General features: G+C 42.8%; 1 protein-coding gene across 1 annotated transcript in view; it reads right to left on the reverse strand.

The window, feature by feature from the left end:
• Positions 1-580: 580 nt before the first annotated feature.
• Positions 581-21,286, reverse strand: part of LOC146796958 (immunoglobulin lambda-1 light chain-like) — a 46,847-nt gene continuing 26,141 nt past the window's right edge. The window contains exon 4 of the mRNA XM_085630281.1: positions 581-2,253. Coding sequence (XP_085486407.1) covers positions 1,934-2,253 — 320 coding nt within the window. The 3' untranslated portion in view covers positions 581-1,933. The remainder of the gene's footprint in view (positions 2,254-21,286) is intronic.

The raw sequence follows: 21,286 nt of genomic DNA on the forward strand, positions 1-21,286 counted from the left end.
GAACTGACACATCACCTTCATTGCATTGCATTCACCGGGGGCATGAGTGGGTCCTGTAGCCGGTCGGTGCTCTATCGCGGTCAGCCTGAACATTGACTTTGCTCTGGTCCAGAGCTACCTAAAGTACATTTTTTAGCTCTACTTGTTTCTAAGCGCTTTAATGTATTTATATCTTCAAAATTCAATAGCTCAACTTCCGTGCATTTGATTTGTGTCCTTTGGTCTTGTTTTATTTATAAAGCCAGACTTTCTTTTTTTTAAACCATTGTGGAGTCTTTTGTGGTGTTTTCACTGTGTTGCTAAATACATTATTGCACAAATACTTTACACATTGGCTTCAAAGTTAAGCCTGCATTCTCTGTGCCAAGCTACCAGAGGGTGAGTATAGGTTGTGTTGTGACTTACCCTGACTAGAATTGTGGTTCCTACTTGGACAGGATGCATACCACTGCCAACCAGAGACCTAATTTCTACATCAACCCTTACTGTTTCCCTGCTACTATAAGCAATATTAAAATGAATTTATTCAGAAGTTAAAACAATTCAATAAATAAAACCTTTAATGAGCTTTATTTGTATGAACATGAAAATGTTGTTTCAAAAACAGCTGTATCCACGTACATTAGCAATATATTGTTGGCAACTTATAAAACTAAATTTGAATAATTATGGTACTATGACATTTGTAGCAATGAACATTAAGCATAACAGGGTCTAGTCACAGAGGTATTTTGGAGTTCGTAAAACAGCACTCTTGTAGTTCTCTTACATGGCTTAATGACCTACACCATTCTATCTAAAATGGGAATATTAAGAGAATTTTCAGGGAATATTCATGCACAACTAGTACACATAGAAGGTACAGTACACTCTTTGCATTTTACTAATAGGGAGGTGGATATTTTGGAGCTGTTTCACAAAGCCATGTAAGAGTATCCAGAAGAGTACTCTTGGAGTACTCTTTCCATACTGATAAATAGTTTTATACATCGGCCAAATATGTCTTGCCAATATTTCATGTAGCATTCACACTAGTAAAAAACCTCAAAATAAGCACTATTATATTGTCAAACTATCATCAATTTAAAATAATTGTAAATGTCATTAGTGTGTTTTGGCATTGCAATGAATCAACACAAGCAATGTGTTTTACACAGATTCATCTCATGGCATGGCCCGGATTTTAAACACATGCCTTTAGGACATCTACTAGTAAATGTAGTACAACACCACTTACGTGTCTTAGAGAAGATTTGGGATCTTAAATTTGTTCATGGCTTGCCAATGAAACAATAGCAATTTCTTCCGTATGGTCTAGAGCTGTCTATAAGTAACTAGAAATAAGGCACACATCCATGATGCACCACCTAGATTATTATGGGCACTCCAGATACTTGAGTATAGAGTCGTGGCTCAGTGGAACCAGAAACCCTCAGATTCATTGAGTAATTTATAAGAATACAAGAATATCTGGTGGCGCAATTCATAGACCAGACTAACACCAGAGTGAAGGAACATATGCCTGTAAATAATCTACAGGTCAGAGGATTTTCGATTATAATCCAATTCGTTAAATGAAAACTTAGGTCATTTCACAGTCCAGGCAAAGAATGATTAGTATTTTCAACAGCTGCATGAGAAAGGTAAACTATATGGAGAAGCGTCAGCACAACGCTGAAGTGATGTTTTTAAGTGTTTCATCAGTTGCTGATGCTGCTGCATCTACCCAGGAGGAGCCTGTGCTAGAGTTCCTTTAATTAGAGCAACAAATATAGTTTTACTGAGGAAGAGATATTCACTTCACAATCATGCCTCTTTGAAGAATCAGTGCAAACACTAGTGTGAATCATTATTGACATCATGCCTAAAAGATCATAGTTCAAAGCTCTCCAAAAACCAAGTGTTCACATACATGCACTCATTAGCGTCCTTCTTAGAACTCACTGCATTCTTGTAGAGGTTTAGAGATAACTGAGTGGGAGGAGTCATGCCGCACTTCACAGGTGATGGACGGGGAGTGTTTCCAAATGTGGTTGGGCAGTTCAAGAAGGCTGATTAGGCTGTAGGAACCATCTCCATCCAAGACTGGTTCCACGGTGGCTTCACTTGTGGTTAGGCTGCCATTGATCTTCCAATTCACTTCTAAGACACCTGGATAGAAGTGGCTGACGAAACACAGGATGTACAACATAGGTGCAGAAGGGTCCTTGTCGCTTGTGAGTAGTATCACAGAAGGTTTCAGCACTGTCTGGCCTGCAATAAACAAAAACAGAATACAAATGATTTATTCTAACCATTCGAGGTACTATAACAAACTGAAGCCTTCAGTATTTTAATATCTGTAGATCTCCTGTGTAGATATTTCAACTACCAGTGTCTGACTTTCATACCATTTCAGTGTCTGACATTCAATATGTATGTCCCTGTCCCATTAGTAACCCAGTTCTAAACCATGCAAATCCATACTATTCTGTGGTTTCCTGCAAATCTATCACTGTTCCTTTGAAGAATCTCTACAGTTCAAGGCTGCTTTTGGTTCTATGACTCCCTATGTACAAGTGGTATAGTAAATGCATGAATATGGAAGAAAGCTTATGTTGAGGAATGAAAATAAATGGTGACCCAGAGATAACATGGATCCTGGAGGTTGACTTTATCTAAAAGGACTCTTTACAAAGCTATTTGGGAGAATGTAAAGTAGTACTCTTGTGGCACTGCTATACACATTCTGTCATGCCTTTGTGAATTGGCCTCCAAAAGATTTAAAATGGGAATATTCTGAGAATATTCATATAGAGTTAACACAAACAGTAAAGATTGTGCTCTCTTTGCACTTTTTCTAATAGGGAGTTGATAAATGTGGGTTTTAATCATAAACACATATAAGAGCAGGTACAAAGGTATATCTGTAGCACTATTTCACATACTCATAAATGATTTTATGAACCAGCCCTTATGTTTTTACAGCAAGAGAGATTCTTATTTATGAATTGGGACATTTAAAATGCCCCTCTGTAAGAGCTCTAAGTCAAAGAGCTTGAAAGGTTTTTTTTAAACTTAAGAAATATGTGACATTCTGGCAATTTTTTTGAGGGGAAGGTGGACTCCATCCAGCAAAGTCTCCCACAAAGGAGGTGTTATAACTCTTTCCGTTTTCCTTCTGTTTCGAGACGAGCTGCCCTAGCTAAAACTATGGCTTCTCTTTCCTGCATTAGCAGGATTTCAATATAGGAATCCAGGCAGACTATTCTTCATCGTCCGACTGGTCTCCATCTGATCCATGTCAACTCAGCTTTTTGGCTCCGTTGTGGATATCATCAATCCTATCTTCAAATAATGTCTTCAAAGATTCTCTGGTTTCTGGAGAGGTCCCCAAGGTCAGGAAGCAGGTCACTGTGATCCCTCTATTAAATAAATGTCAGTTCCTATAAAGCTGGAGAATGTCAGGCCTATCTTAATGTTATTCACAGCTTATGCAATGCTGGAGAAGTTGGGGTATCTTCAAATAAACAATTTGTTGGAACTCCATGAGCTGTTGCATCTGTCTCAATCTAGTTTCCATCAACGACATAGCACAGCTTTGGTTGAGGTCTCAGAATGCGTCAAGAGCTATCTGGACCAGGGCCACAACATATCCTTAATCCTTTTGTACCTGTCAGCAGGGTTTGACACTATCTCACATGAAATTCTTTTGCCAAGACTAGTGGACATTGGCGTGGGGGGCACATACTTACAATGGATTTAGTCGTTTCTGTGAGACAGGTCTCATGCTGTCAGGTTACATCAGAGGTCTTCAATCTGTGGGACGTGACCCCTGGGGGGGGGGTGTGGAGTCCTGGGAAGGGGGACGGTTAATTCCGATCAGTAAAATCTTCAGCTGAAGTTTAATTAATTGAGTCTCATGTGCTGTGAAAGGAAGAAGCGGGGCATACAGCTAAACATTTCTTCGTGACAGGGTGCCTGCTTGCCTGAATGAAATGCAACTGGGCTGACCCCTGATAAGTGCTGTCAGAGTTTCAGAGACAGCCACAAACTCCCAAACCAGTTTTGGGTGGATTTCTTGGATTATTCCAGCAGGGCACCGAACTATTGGGTTAGGGGCAGCAAAGTTAATGATTATGTTGGGCGGCAGAATTTGATTCTGTGGGATCACATGCTCAATACAAGTCCCATTGCACCGTGGGGGAAAGGGTTACCATGCTACTTTGGAGAAGAAGGAGGGAGGTTATAGGTGGCACAGGGTGCCCCATTTAATACCCCACTGCTTTAATTGTTCCCAGCTTGGACTCAAGCAGGGGGACTCGGTTTGTCCTAGGAAATGACCCACTGGTGGGGCTGCTACAGGGGTGAGCATTCCCCAGGGGCAGGAGGTAGACCATGCCCTAAACACCCATAGTTTGGAGGTGACTCAGAGAGTAGACTTGTGATCCCTGAGGGTGGGAGTCACTTCCACCAGGTCAAGGTGAATAGGGTCCCTTTCAATGCTTGGAGGGACACCGAGGCCAGCCAGACCATGATAGTGGAAAGGCTGGCTTCCCCAGAGCACTACACCAGGCAGATGTGTAGGGTAACTCAGGACCAGGGGCAGGGCTTTTTCTGGCCCCTGGCCCTGGTACCCTTTGAGTAGCATGGGGATGTGACACAGAGAAGGGTCATACTTTGTTCCAAGATGCCTATTTTATTGACTTCATTCTGGGGAATGACTTGTGACCGGTGCCAGGATAGCTGGTAGGGAATGCTGCCCAGGGCACCCTGACAGCTCAGATTACTGGGGGTACCACTCTCAAACGGAGGGTACAGAGGCCCAGGGGGAGTAAGGGATCCCCCTTGACTCCTGCTCAGCCGTAGGATGAAGACCCTGTGAGGAGAGGCCAGTCTCAACCTACTACAACTGTAATGGTAAGGTGGAGAGTGGAAGAAGGGTGCCTAACACCCAGGCCTGTTGCCACTCACTCCGAGAAACCTCAGAGGTCAGAAACCCCTGGATGGCCTGAGGCCTGGTTCTGGACACTGACAGCTGTTGCTTGATGTCCTTATGGGCAGTATGTTCCATGGGTTGTGGGCAGATTGTTGATCTAAGGGGTGGAATTGGCCACAACATTTTATTGGCCATTGTAGTACAGCCTGCCTACTGGGATGCATCTGTGAGCAAGTTACAGTTGGATGCTTCACAGATGGGGTCCACAAGTGATGAGAAGGGTTCTCCATGGGTTAGTCCAGTGGCCCCGGACAGTGTAGACAGATGGATCCAACTCAGTTCAGAGATCCAACTCAGTTCAGAGAGGCGTAGAACTGACAAGTGCCCCTGTATAACAGGGCCTTTGTCAATGTTCTATCATCTTAGCAGGGAAGTCCATCAAGGTATTGATTAGTCTTCCCTGGCTTTTGGCTGGAGGGGGTTGTGTTGGACTTGGCCCACTCTGCAGAGTCATCCCGAAAGTTTTGCCTTCAACCTCCTGTTTTCATAAACATTTTTGTTGGCTTTTAGGATTTGTGCACCTTGCCACCGCTAACCAGTGTTAAAGTGCTTGTGCGGTCTCCTTTAAACATGGTAAAATTGACATAAACCCAATTGCCAAATTTATTTTACATGTAAGTCCCTAGTAAAGTGGTAATACATGTACCCAGGGCCTGTAAATAAAATACTACTAATGGGCATGCAACACGTATTGTACCACACACTTAGGTAGACCTTTTAAACATCTCTCAGGCCTGCCACTGCAGCCTGTGAGTACAGGTTTAACCTGCCATTTTGACCTAGCAAAAGAAAACCTTTGCCAGGTCCAAACCTTCCTTTTTAACACACTTACATAAGTCAACCCTAGGGTAGGCCTTGAACAGCCCACAGGGCATGGTGCAGTGCATTTAAAAAGTTGGAGACACACTTTTAAGTGTTATGTGTCCTGGTAGAGAACAATTATTAAATTAGTTTTTCTCCACTGCAATGCATACCTCTACCATACAATAACATTGGGTTTACTTATTACACTTAATAAGTGATAACTTTCAATTGGGATCAGGACGACAATCCGAGTTTGGTGTCTAAAGGCTTGTAATTAAAAGCCCTTTTTAATGGTAAAGTTTGATTTTAAGTATTAATTCTGAAAATGCCTCATTTAGAAAGTTGCCATTTTCTCACCTTAACCATTTGGTGCCTGCAGCCTGTCCCTGGGTAACATGACTAGATGTAGCTGGCAGTTCGTCCTTGTGTATTGCTCCCAGGCAGTGATACAAAGGGAAGATAGGCCATTCTGATTTAAAGAGGGGGAGGAGCTATCACTTACCAAACTTGCACATAGCAATGGCTCTGCCTAAACACACTCACAGGTTTTGACACAAGTCTTTTGTGTCCCCAGACAAGGTGAGACCAGGGAAGGGAGGAAGAGGATGACTGACAAGTCATGGGGGTGAAAACCTCCAGAACCTTCCTCTATTTCAAAGTGGACAGCAGGTGTAAATAATGGACCCTCAGACCCAACTCTTTAGTATACATCTGTTCCTGTGGAAGACTCAAAAGGAGGACTGCTGTGCTGCTTTGCTGCAAGACGTACTGCCACTCCGCTGTCCTGCTGTGCTGCCCTGCTACCATAGTGAAAAGGACTGGGCCTGCACCTTGAACCAGGACCACCAGAGAGATTCAAAGAGATAGTTGGCTGGCTTCCTGATTAGAAGCCTCAGGGACACAACAGGCTTCCTCCATATTGAAACCAGGCACCTGGACTATGTCAGCTGTTATCCCCACCCTCCCAAGACCCTGGTCGTTGGCCCTTGGCAGTGAGCCTAAAGTTGCTCTGCCATTCCCACTACGGTTCCATCAGAACTGACTCAGCATGATGCATCGTCGCCTAGAAAATCTGTATTGAAGCCACTGCATGACGTATAACCTTCAAAAACTCACCATTGCTCACTGCTGTGCGGTGAAACTTTGATGAAGGACTTTACATCGCAGCCCACAGCTTCATCAGAACCACCACTGTGCGAGGCATCCTCAATGCAGGTCTTCGCATTGCATTGCAAGCTCTTCATGGATGGTAGTCTCGATGGCGATGCGGAACTCCACATTACAATCCCCACAGCGCCTTTGAAACCAGCCGGTGTGTGACACATCTGCAGGATTTTGCATCGCAACCCCCTTGGCTATGGCATCCTCGATGATGATGCAGAACCTCGAATCACAGCCTTGCAGCTTCTTGGAACCATCACTGAGAGATACATCTCCACACCATGACATCCCATTGCCTTGACTGCATGACACATCCTCAACGTGGGACCTTGCAATGCTCCGCAACCAGGATTTATGGGTCTTTGTACAGAGGACCTGAACTTGTGACTTTGTCCTGGTCCGGCACAATAAAATAACCACAGTTGGCGCTTAGGGCTTTCTGGCACTATATTCACTTAAATCTTTAAAGCTTTTTTTCGATCCGGGCAGAGGCAAGATGGCGGCCACGCTGATGGCCGGCTGAGCGGGCTGCTCCTCCACTCCCTTGATTTCACCATGGATGCTGTGATTATTTACAGACCTGCCTAGATGAAAACGAAGAAAAACGAAATAAACAAACAAACTGCGAGCGAAAATTCCTGATGTGTTGGCCGATGTTGTTATTATCTAATCATCGGCCGTTTCATCTGGTCTCCCGCGGTAATAGCTTGAAGGTGTATGATTGCGGAGTACAAGCTATGGCTTCTAAAGTAGCACCTCGTACAACGAGACCACGAACGGCTGCACCAGTGACCGGCACGCCGGTAAAAAGCGGTTTGCTACTGCTTTAAATAACAAAACTCCACACGGAACAGAAGAGGTCCGGAGGCATAATTACTTACCCCCAGCTGTAGTAACGGAGGTTCCAGATCAAGGCTCAATGGATCACGCTCCAGGGGGGTATAAAGCACCGAGTCAGGCTATACCGGCGATGTTTAAGCAAAGACCGAATAAAAAAAAGAAACGACAGGACGAGACTGTTGCTCGGTCGACTCAAGGTGGTTTATTTAGACATCCGGGAACGTATTGGAAGCACTGCATCAGCGGTGAGTGGGGAAAATATAACACCTGGGGCAGCAGAAGCCGTTGCTGAGACTTTGGTTCCATCATATTCGGCAGCTTTGCAGAGTGCCGAGCCTGTATGTAATTCTCTCTCTGATGGTATTCTGGGAGTTGAAGTCCTAGCCGCAGATATAAATGAACGGGCTAGTATCAATGCTTCTTTAGTCTGCACGGATGGTAGTGGTGATGTTATACATGAGAATGGAAATGGAAAGGCTGGTGCTGCTATGGCATTAATTGTGGCTGACAATCAGAATCATCTAGTGCCGGACAAAATATCCAATACTGATGATTTTCTTTCCCTATCAGACCACTCCTCAGTTGAGAGTCTCACGGAGGACTGGCTTGAGGAAGCGTGTTCTGGTGAAGAAGGAAATAAAGCGGCAAGGCCCTCTATGATGCCAGCCGATTTGGCTCAAGAGAATGCACTATTTGGCACGAATGTGGTGGAAGGAGGAGAAAGATCGAGCCCACCTGGTTCAGATGCATCACTCTCCTGGGACTATGAGGGCTCACCAAACACAATAGCTCCCTCCTTAGAATCTCATTTATCTGTATCTGCTGGTGCTGTCAGGAGTGATAACGGAGAGATAACGCGGGCAACTATCCATGACTTGATCATGGCACATAGGGCAGAAACTCAGGATGAGAGCATACGCACGCAAAATGCATCTAAGAAATTGCAGAACTCAATACGGAGGGAAGTGAAGACATGTGCGGATGTGTCTAATAGAATTAACGAGGCTGAAACACAGATTTACGCACTGGAGGATGACCTTACTCTACAGAGGGACGTTGCAAACTCTTTGAAAGCATATCGGGATGATCTACAGTGGAAACTGACTGATTTAGAGAACCGTGCAAGACGCAACAATCTCAGAATTTTGGGAGTTCCCGAAGGTAAAGAAGGTTCGGATCCACGGAAGTTCGTAGTTATACTGCTGTGTGAGGCCTTTCCTGAGCTTTCTCAGTGGGACTGGCAGAGAGAGGTACAGCGGGCACATCGTTTTCCAGCCAATCAGAGAAAGAAGGTGGGCTAGAATACATCTTTTCCTCGTGCAATTCTTATCTCACTAAATAATTTTCTGGCCCGCGAGGCCCTTTATGATCTGGCACGCCCTACCAAGAAAGGTCATGCGAAGGATTGCGATTTTTTTGTGAGACCTGATTTCTGCCAGTCCACTGTTGATCTTCGTTGGAGGATGCGGCAGCTGATCCCACAGTTTCAGGCTAAAGGAGCTCAGGCCTTCCTCCAGAATCCGGCTAAAATGAAGATTACTGCTAAAGGGCGAACTCAGATGTTTTTTGATGAATTGTCTGCTAAGCAGTTCTTGCAGTCTTTATAACTCTTAATTTTTGATATTTTATTTTTCTTTTTTGAATAGGCTGGTCATGACGGATTATGAGTATTCAATTCTGTTAGCTAGGGATATACCCATCAATTACCCTCCCATTACCTGGGCACCGAAAACACAATCTAAGAAAAAATTGGTAAAGAGGAAAAAAAGAGTAATGTTTTTGATCAAGGACACTTTTAATTATCCTTTCATGTGTGTATATATTCACATTTTCTTTTCATCATTTTATCGCTGAGCATATAAAAACATATATTTACAACACAACACCTCTGAGACAATAACAAACCTAAGCTACTGTCCAACATAAATCATTTTCAATCGTGGAACCACCTTTCAATAGTGTGGACTACCCAGAGGGCACAAACATTGCATACGGGAAATTATATCTCCACAAGTTCCAAAACAATGTAGAACTGTTAAATTTACATCAATTACAGTTATTTTAAGGTCCCTCTGTGTAACAAAACCGTCGATGCGGTCGCGTTTCAGCCAATTGATTTCTTTTGGCCTCTTCAGGACAAGAAAAACAGCAGCAATCTACTTAAGAGGAAACAAACTCTAATGACATATACATTACATAAACACCTTTATTATACTCGCCAGTATATGCACAGGTTACAATCCCCAAACAAACTTGGAAACAAATAGTCCCACCACCGAGAGAAAAACCGAGTTCAGTGCAAGGAAAAATTCAAAAAACCGTGTCAAAGGCTATCCACAACTAAATGAATAACCATCTAAGCGCACTTATTTGTATATATCAACGGGGGTTAAATAAAATGCTTCTGGTGGTTCAGCCTACCAGTTATACATTGTTTTGGAACTTGTGGAGATATAATTTCCCGTATGCAATGTTTGTGCCCTCTGGGTAGTCCACACTATTGAAAGGTGGTTCCACGATTGAAAATGATTTATGTTGGACAGTAGCTTAGGTTTGTTATTGTCTCAGAGGTGTTGTGTTGTAAATATATGTTTTTATATGCTCAGCGATAAAATGATGAAAAGAAAATGTGAATATATACACACATGAAAGGATAATTAAAAGTGTCCTTGATCAAAAACGTTACTCTATTTTTTCCTCCTTACCAATTTTTTCTTAGATTGGATTATGAGTATTGACACTTGGCTTATTTACTTGCTTGATTTTGATACGATAAGCAGGCTTATGACTGCTGTTTTGGGAAAACGAGGGGAGGGGGGGGCTGGGAGCCTGACTCTGCATCGTAAGGGACTATGTTCCCAATGCCTCATGGGGTTGGTAGGGTGGTTTTGGGAGGGGGAGGGGGGAGTTTGGGGTAGGTGTTGCTTGTGTGGGGTGGCGTGGGGGGGTAAGGGTGGAGCTATGGGTGAAAATTTCAGCAGGGGATGATTTCTTTTTGTATTGGTATGGAGAGATTTCTCTATTCTGTTCTCACAGTGCTAATTTGAAATTAGCAACAGTATTTCAAGCCATTATTTTTTATGCGGACCTAAGCTTCGGAAGATTGATAATCGCAAGAGGGGAGAGTATTGGACGAGGAGCGGTGGTATACTTGCAATGATTAATATAATATATAATGGGTAAACTTGTAGTCTGCACTCTTAATATATGTGGGCTGAACAACTCTAATAAGAGGCGGGTTCTGGCTAGGGTAACTCAAGCGCTATCCTGGGATCTTCTTTGCTTGCAAGAGACACATATTTCATGGTCAAACAGGGGTTGGCTCAAGGCTTTGGGTATGGACTTGGTTGCTTGCTCACGTCAGTCAATCAATTCTAGGGGCGTTGCTATCTTATCCAAGAAGGGGGCGGTAACGGTTAGGAAATTTAAGGAGGATAAATTGGGGCGTTGGGTAATTTCTGAAGTTATTTTTAATAGCAAAATGTTTACAATCTGCACTGTGTATGGTCCAAACTTAGATGATTCAGAATTTTTTGATAAGATTAACTTAGAACTGTCTATCTGGACTCAACCGTTTATAATCTGTGGGGACCTAAACATACACTTGGAAGGGGGGTTTGATGTTATTGGTAATCAGGCTTTTTATGGCAGGAAGCCACGAGTTTATAAAAGTCTCCGCAGACTGTTTATGGATCAAGGACTATTTGATGTCTGGAGTAGGCTTAATCCTGATCAGCCAGGCTATACGTTCTTTTCAGCTCCCCATAAAAAATTGGTTCGATTGGACTATTTTTGCGTTTCTTATTCTTTGCTGGGTAAGGCGACCATACTTACTTTGCCAAGGTTTATCTCTGACCATAACCCTGTAGTTTTAGAGATTGAGCTTGATACGTTTATCCAGGTAATTCTGAGTCGACATTTGATAGAAAACTGTTGTTAGATTTGGGGTACTGCAATCGTATTAGGGATTGGATGTCCAGTTTTTTTTAGATAAATAGGAATTCTGCTTCAGGAGGGATGGTGTGGGACGCATTTAAGGTGGGACTTAGGGGTGAGACCCTTAGCTTCGCAGCTCAAAAACGTAAAAATATGAAGGCAGCTTTGGACAAGCGTATCCGGGATTTAAGTAATGTTGAGTGTGAGTTGGATTAAAAAATCAAAGAAGGAGCGGATTTAACTGTGATACTGAGAAAGCTCACTATTAATAGATCTGTAGTATTTCAACAGTTTTCTGATGAGGTTGCTGCTAAGTTTCAGCTCCATAAAAGAGAGTGCTATGAGTATGGGGAGCAGACTGGAAGAGTCCTCACTAAAGAGAGGTGCAAAACAAAATTATTAATATTAAAGATACTCAGGGAATACTCCAGGAAACTTCTCAAGGGGTGCGGAAAGCCTTCCAAACTTTTTATGAGGCTTTATATTCTAATGAGGAAATGGATAAGGCGAATAGCTATTTAGCAGGGATCATGTCCTCTACACTAACAGAAGCACAGAAAAGCATCTTATCAGAACCATTACAATGGAAGAGGTGGAGGCTACCCTCCTCTCACTTCCGCGCGGTAAGGCGATGGGCCCTGATAAAATACCACTGGAGTTCTATATTATGTTTAGGGCGGAGTTGGGGGCAGAGTTACTGTCTATAATTCAATATGCGTTTGAAGGTTCTCCGCCGGATTCATGGGCTAAAACGACAATCATGGTTTTTAAGAAGAAGGGGAAGGATGGGTTACAGCTTGGTTCATACCGACCCATCTCTTTAATAAACTCGGATAGTAAAATGTATTCAAAATTACTTGCTATGAGAGTAGCTAAAGTCATCACTTCAATTGTTTCGATACGTCAGCACAGCTTTATTGCCGGTCGGGGTACTACGGATCATATAAGTCGGGTCATATCCCTGTTGGACTGGGCACAGGCGACGGACTCCCAGATGGGGGTGGCCCTGTTGGATGCCGAGAAGGCATTCGACAGGGTCTCTTGGGACTATCTATGGTCGGTTCTCATTTGGAAGGGATTCCCTCCCAAGTTTCTGAAGGCTGCACAGGCCTTATATAGAAAGCCAGGTGCTACAGTTAGGGTTTCAGGGGTGGAATCGGAGGAGTTTAAAGTGTTAAGGGGTACACGACAGGTATGTCCTTGTTCGCCTTTCCTCTTCGCTCTTTATATAGAACCATTAATTTTTAAACTGGAACACGATTCATTAATTATTCCCGTTAAACCTCAGCTACATGATGTTAAAGTCTTAGCCTATGCTGATGACTTGGCAGTTTTGACTAGCGATGTGGTTAGTGCATTAAACAGAATTGAGATTTTGACTAACGAATTTGCAGGGATTTCAGGCTACAAGCTGAATCTAGCTAAGACTCAGATTTTACATTCAGAAAAGGGATGCCCAGCAGACCCTAAAATAGTTGACGAGGTTGTATACCTGGGTATTAGAATCTCGGCGAAAGTACAGGATATCCCAGCCTTAAATCCTGATCCTATTGTTGTAGATGCTAATAAAACTTTGGAGAAATTAGATCATTTGTATTTGTCACTTTATGGAAGAAGTAATGTTATTAAAATGTTAATATTTCCGAAATTTTTATATATATTTCGGCAATTCCGTTATGGTTTCCCAATTCTCTATTTTTGAGGATAGAAAGGATGTGCTCTCGGTTTTTATGGAGCTACAAAAGGGCGAGAAGAGCCATGAAGTGGCTCTATTTACCTAATATTCATGGGGGGTGGTCCATCCCTAATTTTCGTTTTTATTATTACGTATCGCTGCTCCAGCATTTTGGGATCCTGATTTTTGGAGAAAGAGCTATCCAGGATCCGGCTACCTCTCCTACCATCTACGAATTAGTTTTGGGCTCAGAAGCTCGCCATCTATTAGTTAGGGTTAGAGAGCCAAGTTATTATAAAAAAACTAGATTTAAAATTCTTTTAGCTGCGTTTTTTGTTTGGAAAAAGATATGTGCATTGTCTAAGATAAAGGAATGTAACCGTTACACACCGATTGGCTTGCCGGGGGCTCCCTCAACAGTTTTTATGGATTTTGTTGCGCGGAAGTGGCGTGCGGCCGGTATTGGGACAGTCGTGGATTTATGTGAACATAGTCAAATAATGTCATATGCCTCATTGAGTGAGAAATTTGTTCTTGATAAGGGCGACTTTTTAAAATACTTACAGCTGCGAAGCTTTCTAGACAAAGCTATTACGAAGGGCATTTGTTCATTAGAGGGAATTCCTATTCTTGAGGCTATAATCCGTAGGGGGAAGTTGGCACAAATGTATCAAGAACTTACTCGGGGGCAGCATGACGATCTCCTAATACAAGAACAAAAATGGGAGAGAAGGCTTGGGATCCCGAATATAGATTTACAGGAGTCTTTGGAAATGGCTAGTTCTATTTTGCTGACTGGAGTCTAAAGAGTCAGTGTTATATGTCGATTTTTGACCTGTATTATACTCCTGCTAAGATTGCAAAATGGAAGACTGGAAGGGGGAACAAATGTTCTCGGTGTGGTGAGATAACAGATGATGCTGCACATATGTTCTTTTTGTGTCCGTCTTTAGCCCCCTTTCTGTCTGATTTGCAGTACTTTTTGAATTCCTCCTTAGAAATACCGGTAACTCTTAATTCGGGTTTGGTTCTGTTTGGCAACGAATCTGATATAACAATTAGCAAAAGGTTAGCACCACAAAGGGGCTTTTTATTTTTATGGCTGTGATGCGCCTTTGCATAACCTTGCAGTGGTTGAGTTCGGATCCACCCCTCTTCTCTGAATGGAGGGCTAGGATTCTTGCTCTGTATCATATGGAAATGGCTTTTTATAACCTGAAAGGTCATAGAAGAAAGCTATTTGGTGAGCAATTATGGGCACCAATAACAGGTTGGCTGTGATTAAAGGTGATAGTTAAAAAGGTTGTATGTAAAGAACCTGTGTTTATTTTGTATTTGTATTGTATAACGATTGTTTTTTATGTAACCATAATGAAATCCGATACTGCTGAATAAAAAATTTAAATATTAAAAAAACAAAAAACATCTTTAAAAATACAAATCTCTGGTTCTACTGATTGGATTTTAGTTGTTTGGTATTGAATTATTCACTAAATGTTATTCTATGTTTTAGGTTTTGCCTAAAAAATTTTGCACTTCTGTTCAACTTGTGAAAAAACATTGACATAGCTAATAGTTTTCACATAGGGAAAACATTTGCTTTGCCAATGCTTTTACTAAATTGGTGTGGGACTTTTCTTGTGTTGTGTTTCACTTTATGGCTGCGTGAATGGCTGCATAAAGACTTTACACATTACCTCGATGTTAAGCTTGACTGCTCTATGCCAAGGTACCAGAGGGTTGAGCACAAGTTAATTTAGAGTTTGCTTGGGACTTCACCCTTACAGAGAATTGTGTTTGCTGTTTGAGCTGGGTTTCAATGTCCCGCCCAACCAGTAACCCAGTTTCTTACACCCCATCATTGCAAAATGCTTATAGAAGACCACATTTGACTCATAAAATGCCACAAAATATGAATTTTGAGAAAAAGTTACAGGTGGATTTAGCATCAGCTCATATGAAGTCCCTTTCTCCATAAGATACTATGCATATCTATTATTGCAGTGCAATATTAGGGTATGTAGTATCACAAGACATATAAACATATTTGCAGTTATGGTGTACCTGGCCTTTTATGCAGGGTTATCCACAAACTTTTTGTCTTCTTTCTCCTCTTTTGTCTGACTTCTTTTTGATTGCTTTAGGACTCTGGGCACTTTACCATTGCTGATCACTGCTAAAGTGCATATGCTCTCTGGTGTAAATTGTGATTATGATTGGTTATCCATGACTGGCATATTTAATTTACTGGTAAGTGCACCAGGTTTGCCCAGGGCCTCTAAATGCTACTAGTGGGCCTGCAGAACTAACTACTACTAACTAATACCTTCTCTTTACTTGTGTAACAAAAATTGGCAGTGGAAATAATGGGCGCAACGTCTGTCTCCCTAACATCCTAAAGGGAGAGGCAACCAAAGAAGACAGAACACCAAGCAACTGGAAAATGATAGCTACTACTTCTTGCGGATGTATTTAGCAGAATCTGTGCTTTTTTCTTGACTATGATTGTGACGTAGTGTGCATATACTGGGATGGGAAAGGTCTTCTTCGCTCTGGAGGCACAAGCTACACCAGTGATATCACAGTGGAGGGCATGTTAGATTACAATGGCAGGAACAGGGTTTCAATTGGGGCATTTATTTCTATGGCACAGGGCAGAGTTAAATGAGTAAGGGGTAGGGAGGCGTAAACAATGTATGAGTGAATGGCAACCATTGTGGGGCCTCATGAGGGAAGTGGCAGGCCGGAGACTGAAAATGTGGCACATGTATTTGTTTTCAGTTCTGCAGCTCAGTACTATATTTGGAAGGCTATGTTGTGGAGATGAAGCTGGGCCCACTCTTTTTGAGTGCACTCAAACCTTAGGCAGAAGGAAAGGCAAATCCACAATGGAAAGAAGGAACATGCTGGGGCAAGAAGTAAGACAGGTGTATAATCACCCGGTGACCTGGCTAGTCAACCCATCCAGAATAAATTGTCCATGACCGGAACAGTAACAGTAACCCCATGCGTACTATGTTAACATTTTCAGAAGCAGCAGAGGACCCTGTGAAAAGCACTGAAGCCCAAGATTGTGAAATAAAGGTGAAATGACAATGTCAGGCTGCAAGGTGATTAACTTCTCCTTCAAGAAAATGCAAGGTAAGACAGTCACACGAGCAAGAAGATTAGCGGAATTCATAAACATCAGGCACTACATTCTATTTTAGTTGGAGGTGGGTGACATGGACACAGGTGCGACCTCTGATCTTCAGCTTGCGACTCCTGGCATGATCCTTGTGTCCCTGTTATTGATGATAACCAGAACATATCTGTTTATTGTTCTTGCAGTACTGAAACAGCCCTATGTTTAATTGTTTCCAGTGATCTACTCATGCTGATGGGTAGGATCTGCCACTTACACATGGACTGCAATCGGATGACTATTGAGTGTGAACAATGTCCAACTCCTTCTGCATTTAACTCAAAGAAATACCGAAGACGAGTTCCAGAATCCAGCTTAGGGCATCCTCATTCCTCATCCCCATTTCCCATCCCTATTTGACATCCACCTTTCATACTTCTCATCCCTACTTCTCACCCATAATCGCTACTTCTCAACCGTAATCACAAATTCTTTTCCAGGCTTCTCATCCATAATACCTACTCCTCCATCACCCCTGCTTCTCATTCCTACTTCTCATCCATCATTCCTACTTCTCATCCATAATTCCTATTTCTCATTGATTGTCCCTGCTTCTCATCTAACATCCCTATGTCTCATCCCTACTTCTTATGCATCATCCATTATGCCTACATCTCATCCATTATTCATCATCCCTAGTTATCATCCATCATCCTTAATTTTCATCCATCATCCCTACTTCTCATCCATAATCTCTACTTCTCATACATCATCATTATTTCTCATTCCTCACCCCTCAGTCATACCATAACACGTTCAATGTTGTAAAAAATACCTTCACATTGATTGGTTGACAACAACCAATCAGAGTTAAGATAGAAGGCTGCATCTATTGGCGTAGCCACTGAAAAAATGGCCTTCTCATTGCACAAGCTTCTTGAGGGCAGAGGAGGGGTGATGCAACTGTGTGTTTGCTTCCAGTGAATACAAGGATGTACAGCATATCATTTTATTAATTTTGGTGCTTTTCTGTTTACACAGGCTTCTGTGGAAAGCTCTGATGGTATGGGAAAGACAAGGGACATAAGCTTGTGTCATAAATCAACACTTGTAGAGAGGATTATACAGTTCATTCAAACATTTTCTGGGTTTAGTTTTATATGTACCAACTCTGTCCACGCCTTGCTCCTCAGGTTTACTACACAACTGAAGCCCAGGCTTGAAATCAGTAAACTGTAAGAAGAAATAAAGAAAGCTATCTGAACTAAATGCAGACTCAGACTAAACAATTTTCTGTACTACAAATAAAAGTGAAATCAGAAAAGGTTTACAGTGAACTGTGTTGCCATGTCTCCAAGAGTTGATTTTAACATTTTCTTTGTTATATGTTAAACTGAAATCAGAAAGGTTTTCCAATGACCTGCAGAGCCCTGCCTCCAAGTGATGATTTATGGCCCAAGTAGAGGCCCATTGTCTTCCCCAAACCATCAGAGGTTTCTGGAGTTGCCTGTGTAAACAGAAAAGTACTTACTTAAATAAAATGAAATGCTGTACAGCCTTGAATTCACCAGAAGCAAACACCAATTGTATGTGCAATGAAAAGGCTGTTTTTTTCAGTGGCTTAACCAATTGAATTCAGCCATCCCTATTAACTGTGATTGGCTGTTGCCAACCAATCAGTGTGAAGGAGGGTTTCTCAACATATGTTGGCATAACTGAGGGGTGAAGAATGAGAAGCAGGGATGATGGATGAGGGATGAGTTATGAGAAGCTGGGGTGAAAAGTAGGGATGGTGGATGATGGATGAGAAACAGGAATGAATGATTGATTCATGACAAGTCTGAATGAGAAATAGGGATGATGAATGATGGATGAGAGGTAGAGATGATAGGTAAGAAGTAGGGATGATGGATGAGAAATAGGGATGAGGAATGATGGATAAGAAGTAAGGAGGATGTATGATGGATGAGAAGTAGGTATGAATGATAAGAAGTAAGGATGAGCAATAGGGTGATGTATGTTGGATGAGAAGTAGGGATTATGGTTGAGAAGTAGGGATGAGAAGCAAGATTGATGGATGAGAAGTAGGGAAGAGAAGTAGGCCCTTCTTGAAACAAGTCCCAATGGGCATCTTTCCCAGTAAATCTTCAAGCCTGAGTTGTCTTATTGTCAAACTCGAGAAATTCAGCGGATATCAATCATTTGACTGAACAACCAATATCATATTTAGTGGTATTAGGCATATACTTTCATGGTCTACATTTTAATTTTAATTTGGTCTGTAATATTTCTAACAAACTTTTTAAGCAAAGACAGTGGAGCCACTGCTCTTAATGGTTCACTGTGTCTATGCGATTTGACAAATTTAGGAATTATTTTCTTGGCCTAGGAAGAATAAAACGTTTGCACATTTATTCTTCACACAATCCCGCTCTGCATTGCTGTCAGAGGAGGCAATCAATATGTTTCTAGAAACTTGAAATGTATACAGTAACATTGATGATCATGACGCTGCATTGTTTTTTTGTTACTAAATGCTGTTAAAAAGTAAAAGAAAAAACATGATTCTTCGTTGAGGGGGACGCACAATTTAAGCTCCACCCCTATACGTCACAGAAGAGCAACACTTATGTGCATTAGCACCACATATCTCCTGTGTTTCTTAACCTTATTAATGTAAAGTGAAGTACCAAACACCTTTCTGGAGTGCATTTACTGCATAAAGGAGTCATTCATATAGTTGTGTGCTCTAATATTTCTCTTACAATGTTACAAACTCTAGTTCTAATTCACACTTACACTTGTGCATTTCGAGTTAATAAGCTTTTACTGAAATTGTATTTCTTATGTACTCATGTATTTATTTATTAACGTTTTGGATTTATTCTGTAATTGTTAGACTTGGCATCTTTTGGTGTGTTTCCCCTGAGTTTTTGCTTTTTGACTCTGTTTTTGCTGGTGTAATGATTCTGCACAGTTTTCTCACTGCTGATCAGTGGTAAAGTGCAAGTGCTCCTGTCGTAAAATGTGGTATGGATTGGTTTCCATGATTGGCCTATTTGATTTATGTGTCAGTCCCTAGTAAAGTGCACTGTGAGTGCCATGGCCCATAAATCAAATGCTGTTGGTGGGTTGCAACACTGGATTGTGCCACCCACGCAAACAGCCCGTAAAGTGTAACTCTGGCCTGCCTTTGCAGAGCCTGTGTGCAGCCTGGGGCTGCCAGGTCGACTTGGCAAGTGCACACACTTGCCACTCCCTAAACCTTCCCTTTTCTACATGTTAGTCACCCCTAAGTTGGGCCCAAGGTACCCCTGTGGGCAGGGTGCATTGTATGTGAAAGCTAGGACATGCCCTGGTGTGTGAGGCATGTCCTGATAGTGAATTACAGCCTACTTCGTTTTTCACAATTGCAAGGCTACCTGTTCCCCATAGGTCGGAATGGGTAGTTTGATTATAACATCCTATAATACTAACGGACCCAGGGAACATGGTAGGAATTCGAGTTTAGAATGCCTGAACTCAAAATGATAAAATACATATTTTAGTGAAGATGGTTTTAACATTCTGCGTTTGAAAATACCACTTTTAGAAAGTAGGTATTTTCTTAGCTAACCATCCAGCCTGCATCTGCCAGCTTGTGTATTGTCTGTCTGGGTTGTGAGTGAAAGGGGCTGGGAGAGACTCCAGGAGACAGGGTGAGTCAGCACAGGGCTGAATAGACCTATCTGCATGTACATGGGTGGGAGGAGTAGCACCTGGGTCTGAATAGGGCTATGGCTGCCTTCCACAATGCTGGCTCCACCTCCTGTGGTGCGTCTGATGACCCTGGCCTACACTGACAAAGGAAGAAGGTGCACACTGGCAGAATGCACCCAGAATTGGTTTGAACTAGGTACAGGACCCTCTGCCTTCAAAGGACAAAGGATCTGCTAGTATAAATATTGGGACCCATACCCCAAGATTTCAGAACTCTTTTGGATCAAGAAGACTGCCAAGAAGAAGAGCTGGAGAAGCTGTGAGGAGGAACTACCACTTTGCTGTGTGCTCTGCTGTGTTGGCCTGCAGTGGCTGCTTCTGTCTTGGGCAGTGAAAGGATTGGACTGAACTTTCTGCAATCTACTTTTGTGAGTTTCTCCAAGGGCTTGAGATAGAGCTTGCCCCCTGTTCAGGAAGTCTCAGGAACAGCAAAGAATTCAAGCACGACGCCATCTACGACACCGCTGCCGACTCCGTGTCCTGAAGGCACCGCAGAGGGCACCGCCGCACCACGACCCTGGTCTCACTGACGTGGCCGGCTGATGCCACCACCGAGCCGTGGCTCGCACCGCAAACTGTGGGCACCGCACTTTGCATTGCCTCGCTTCACGACAACACCTTAGTATGCCCGACAATGCCCTCCATGCCGGAATCAATGTTGCAGCTTGCACCGTGGTTCGAGGGCAGCGCTCGTAAAGTTACATGATGCACTGCCCTCATCCCGCACTGCAGCCTTGGCCTACCGACGCCGGTGCCATTGACTCCAGTTTGTCAGCCAACAACAGCGCTCCAGCCATGACGCCGCTGCTTGCACCGTGACCTGCCAGCACCGCGACGAGTACCGCCTTCATCTCACACTGCGACCCTGGTCCTACCGGCAACGCCATCTGATGGCCCCACCGAGCCGCTGCTCGCACCGCAACCGGAGGGCACTGCACACCGCACTGCTGCACTTCGCACCGCACCACCCGACGCCTGCCGATGCCAGCGCTCCTGACTTCAACAAAGC

Source organism: Triturus cristatus, chromosome 10, assembly GCF_964204655.1.
Source record: "Triturus cristatus chromosome 10, aTriCri1.1, whole genome shotgun sequence".
Lineage (NCBI taxonomy): Eukaryota > Metazoa > Chordata > Amphibia > Caudata > Salamandridae > Triturus > Triturus cristatus.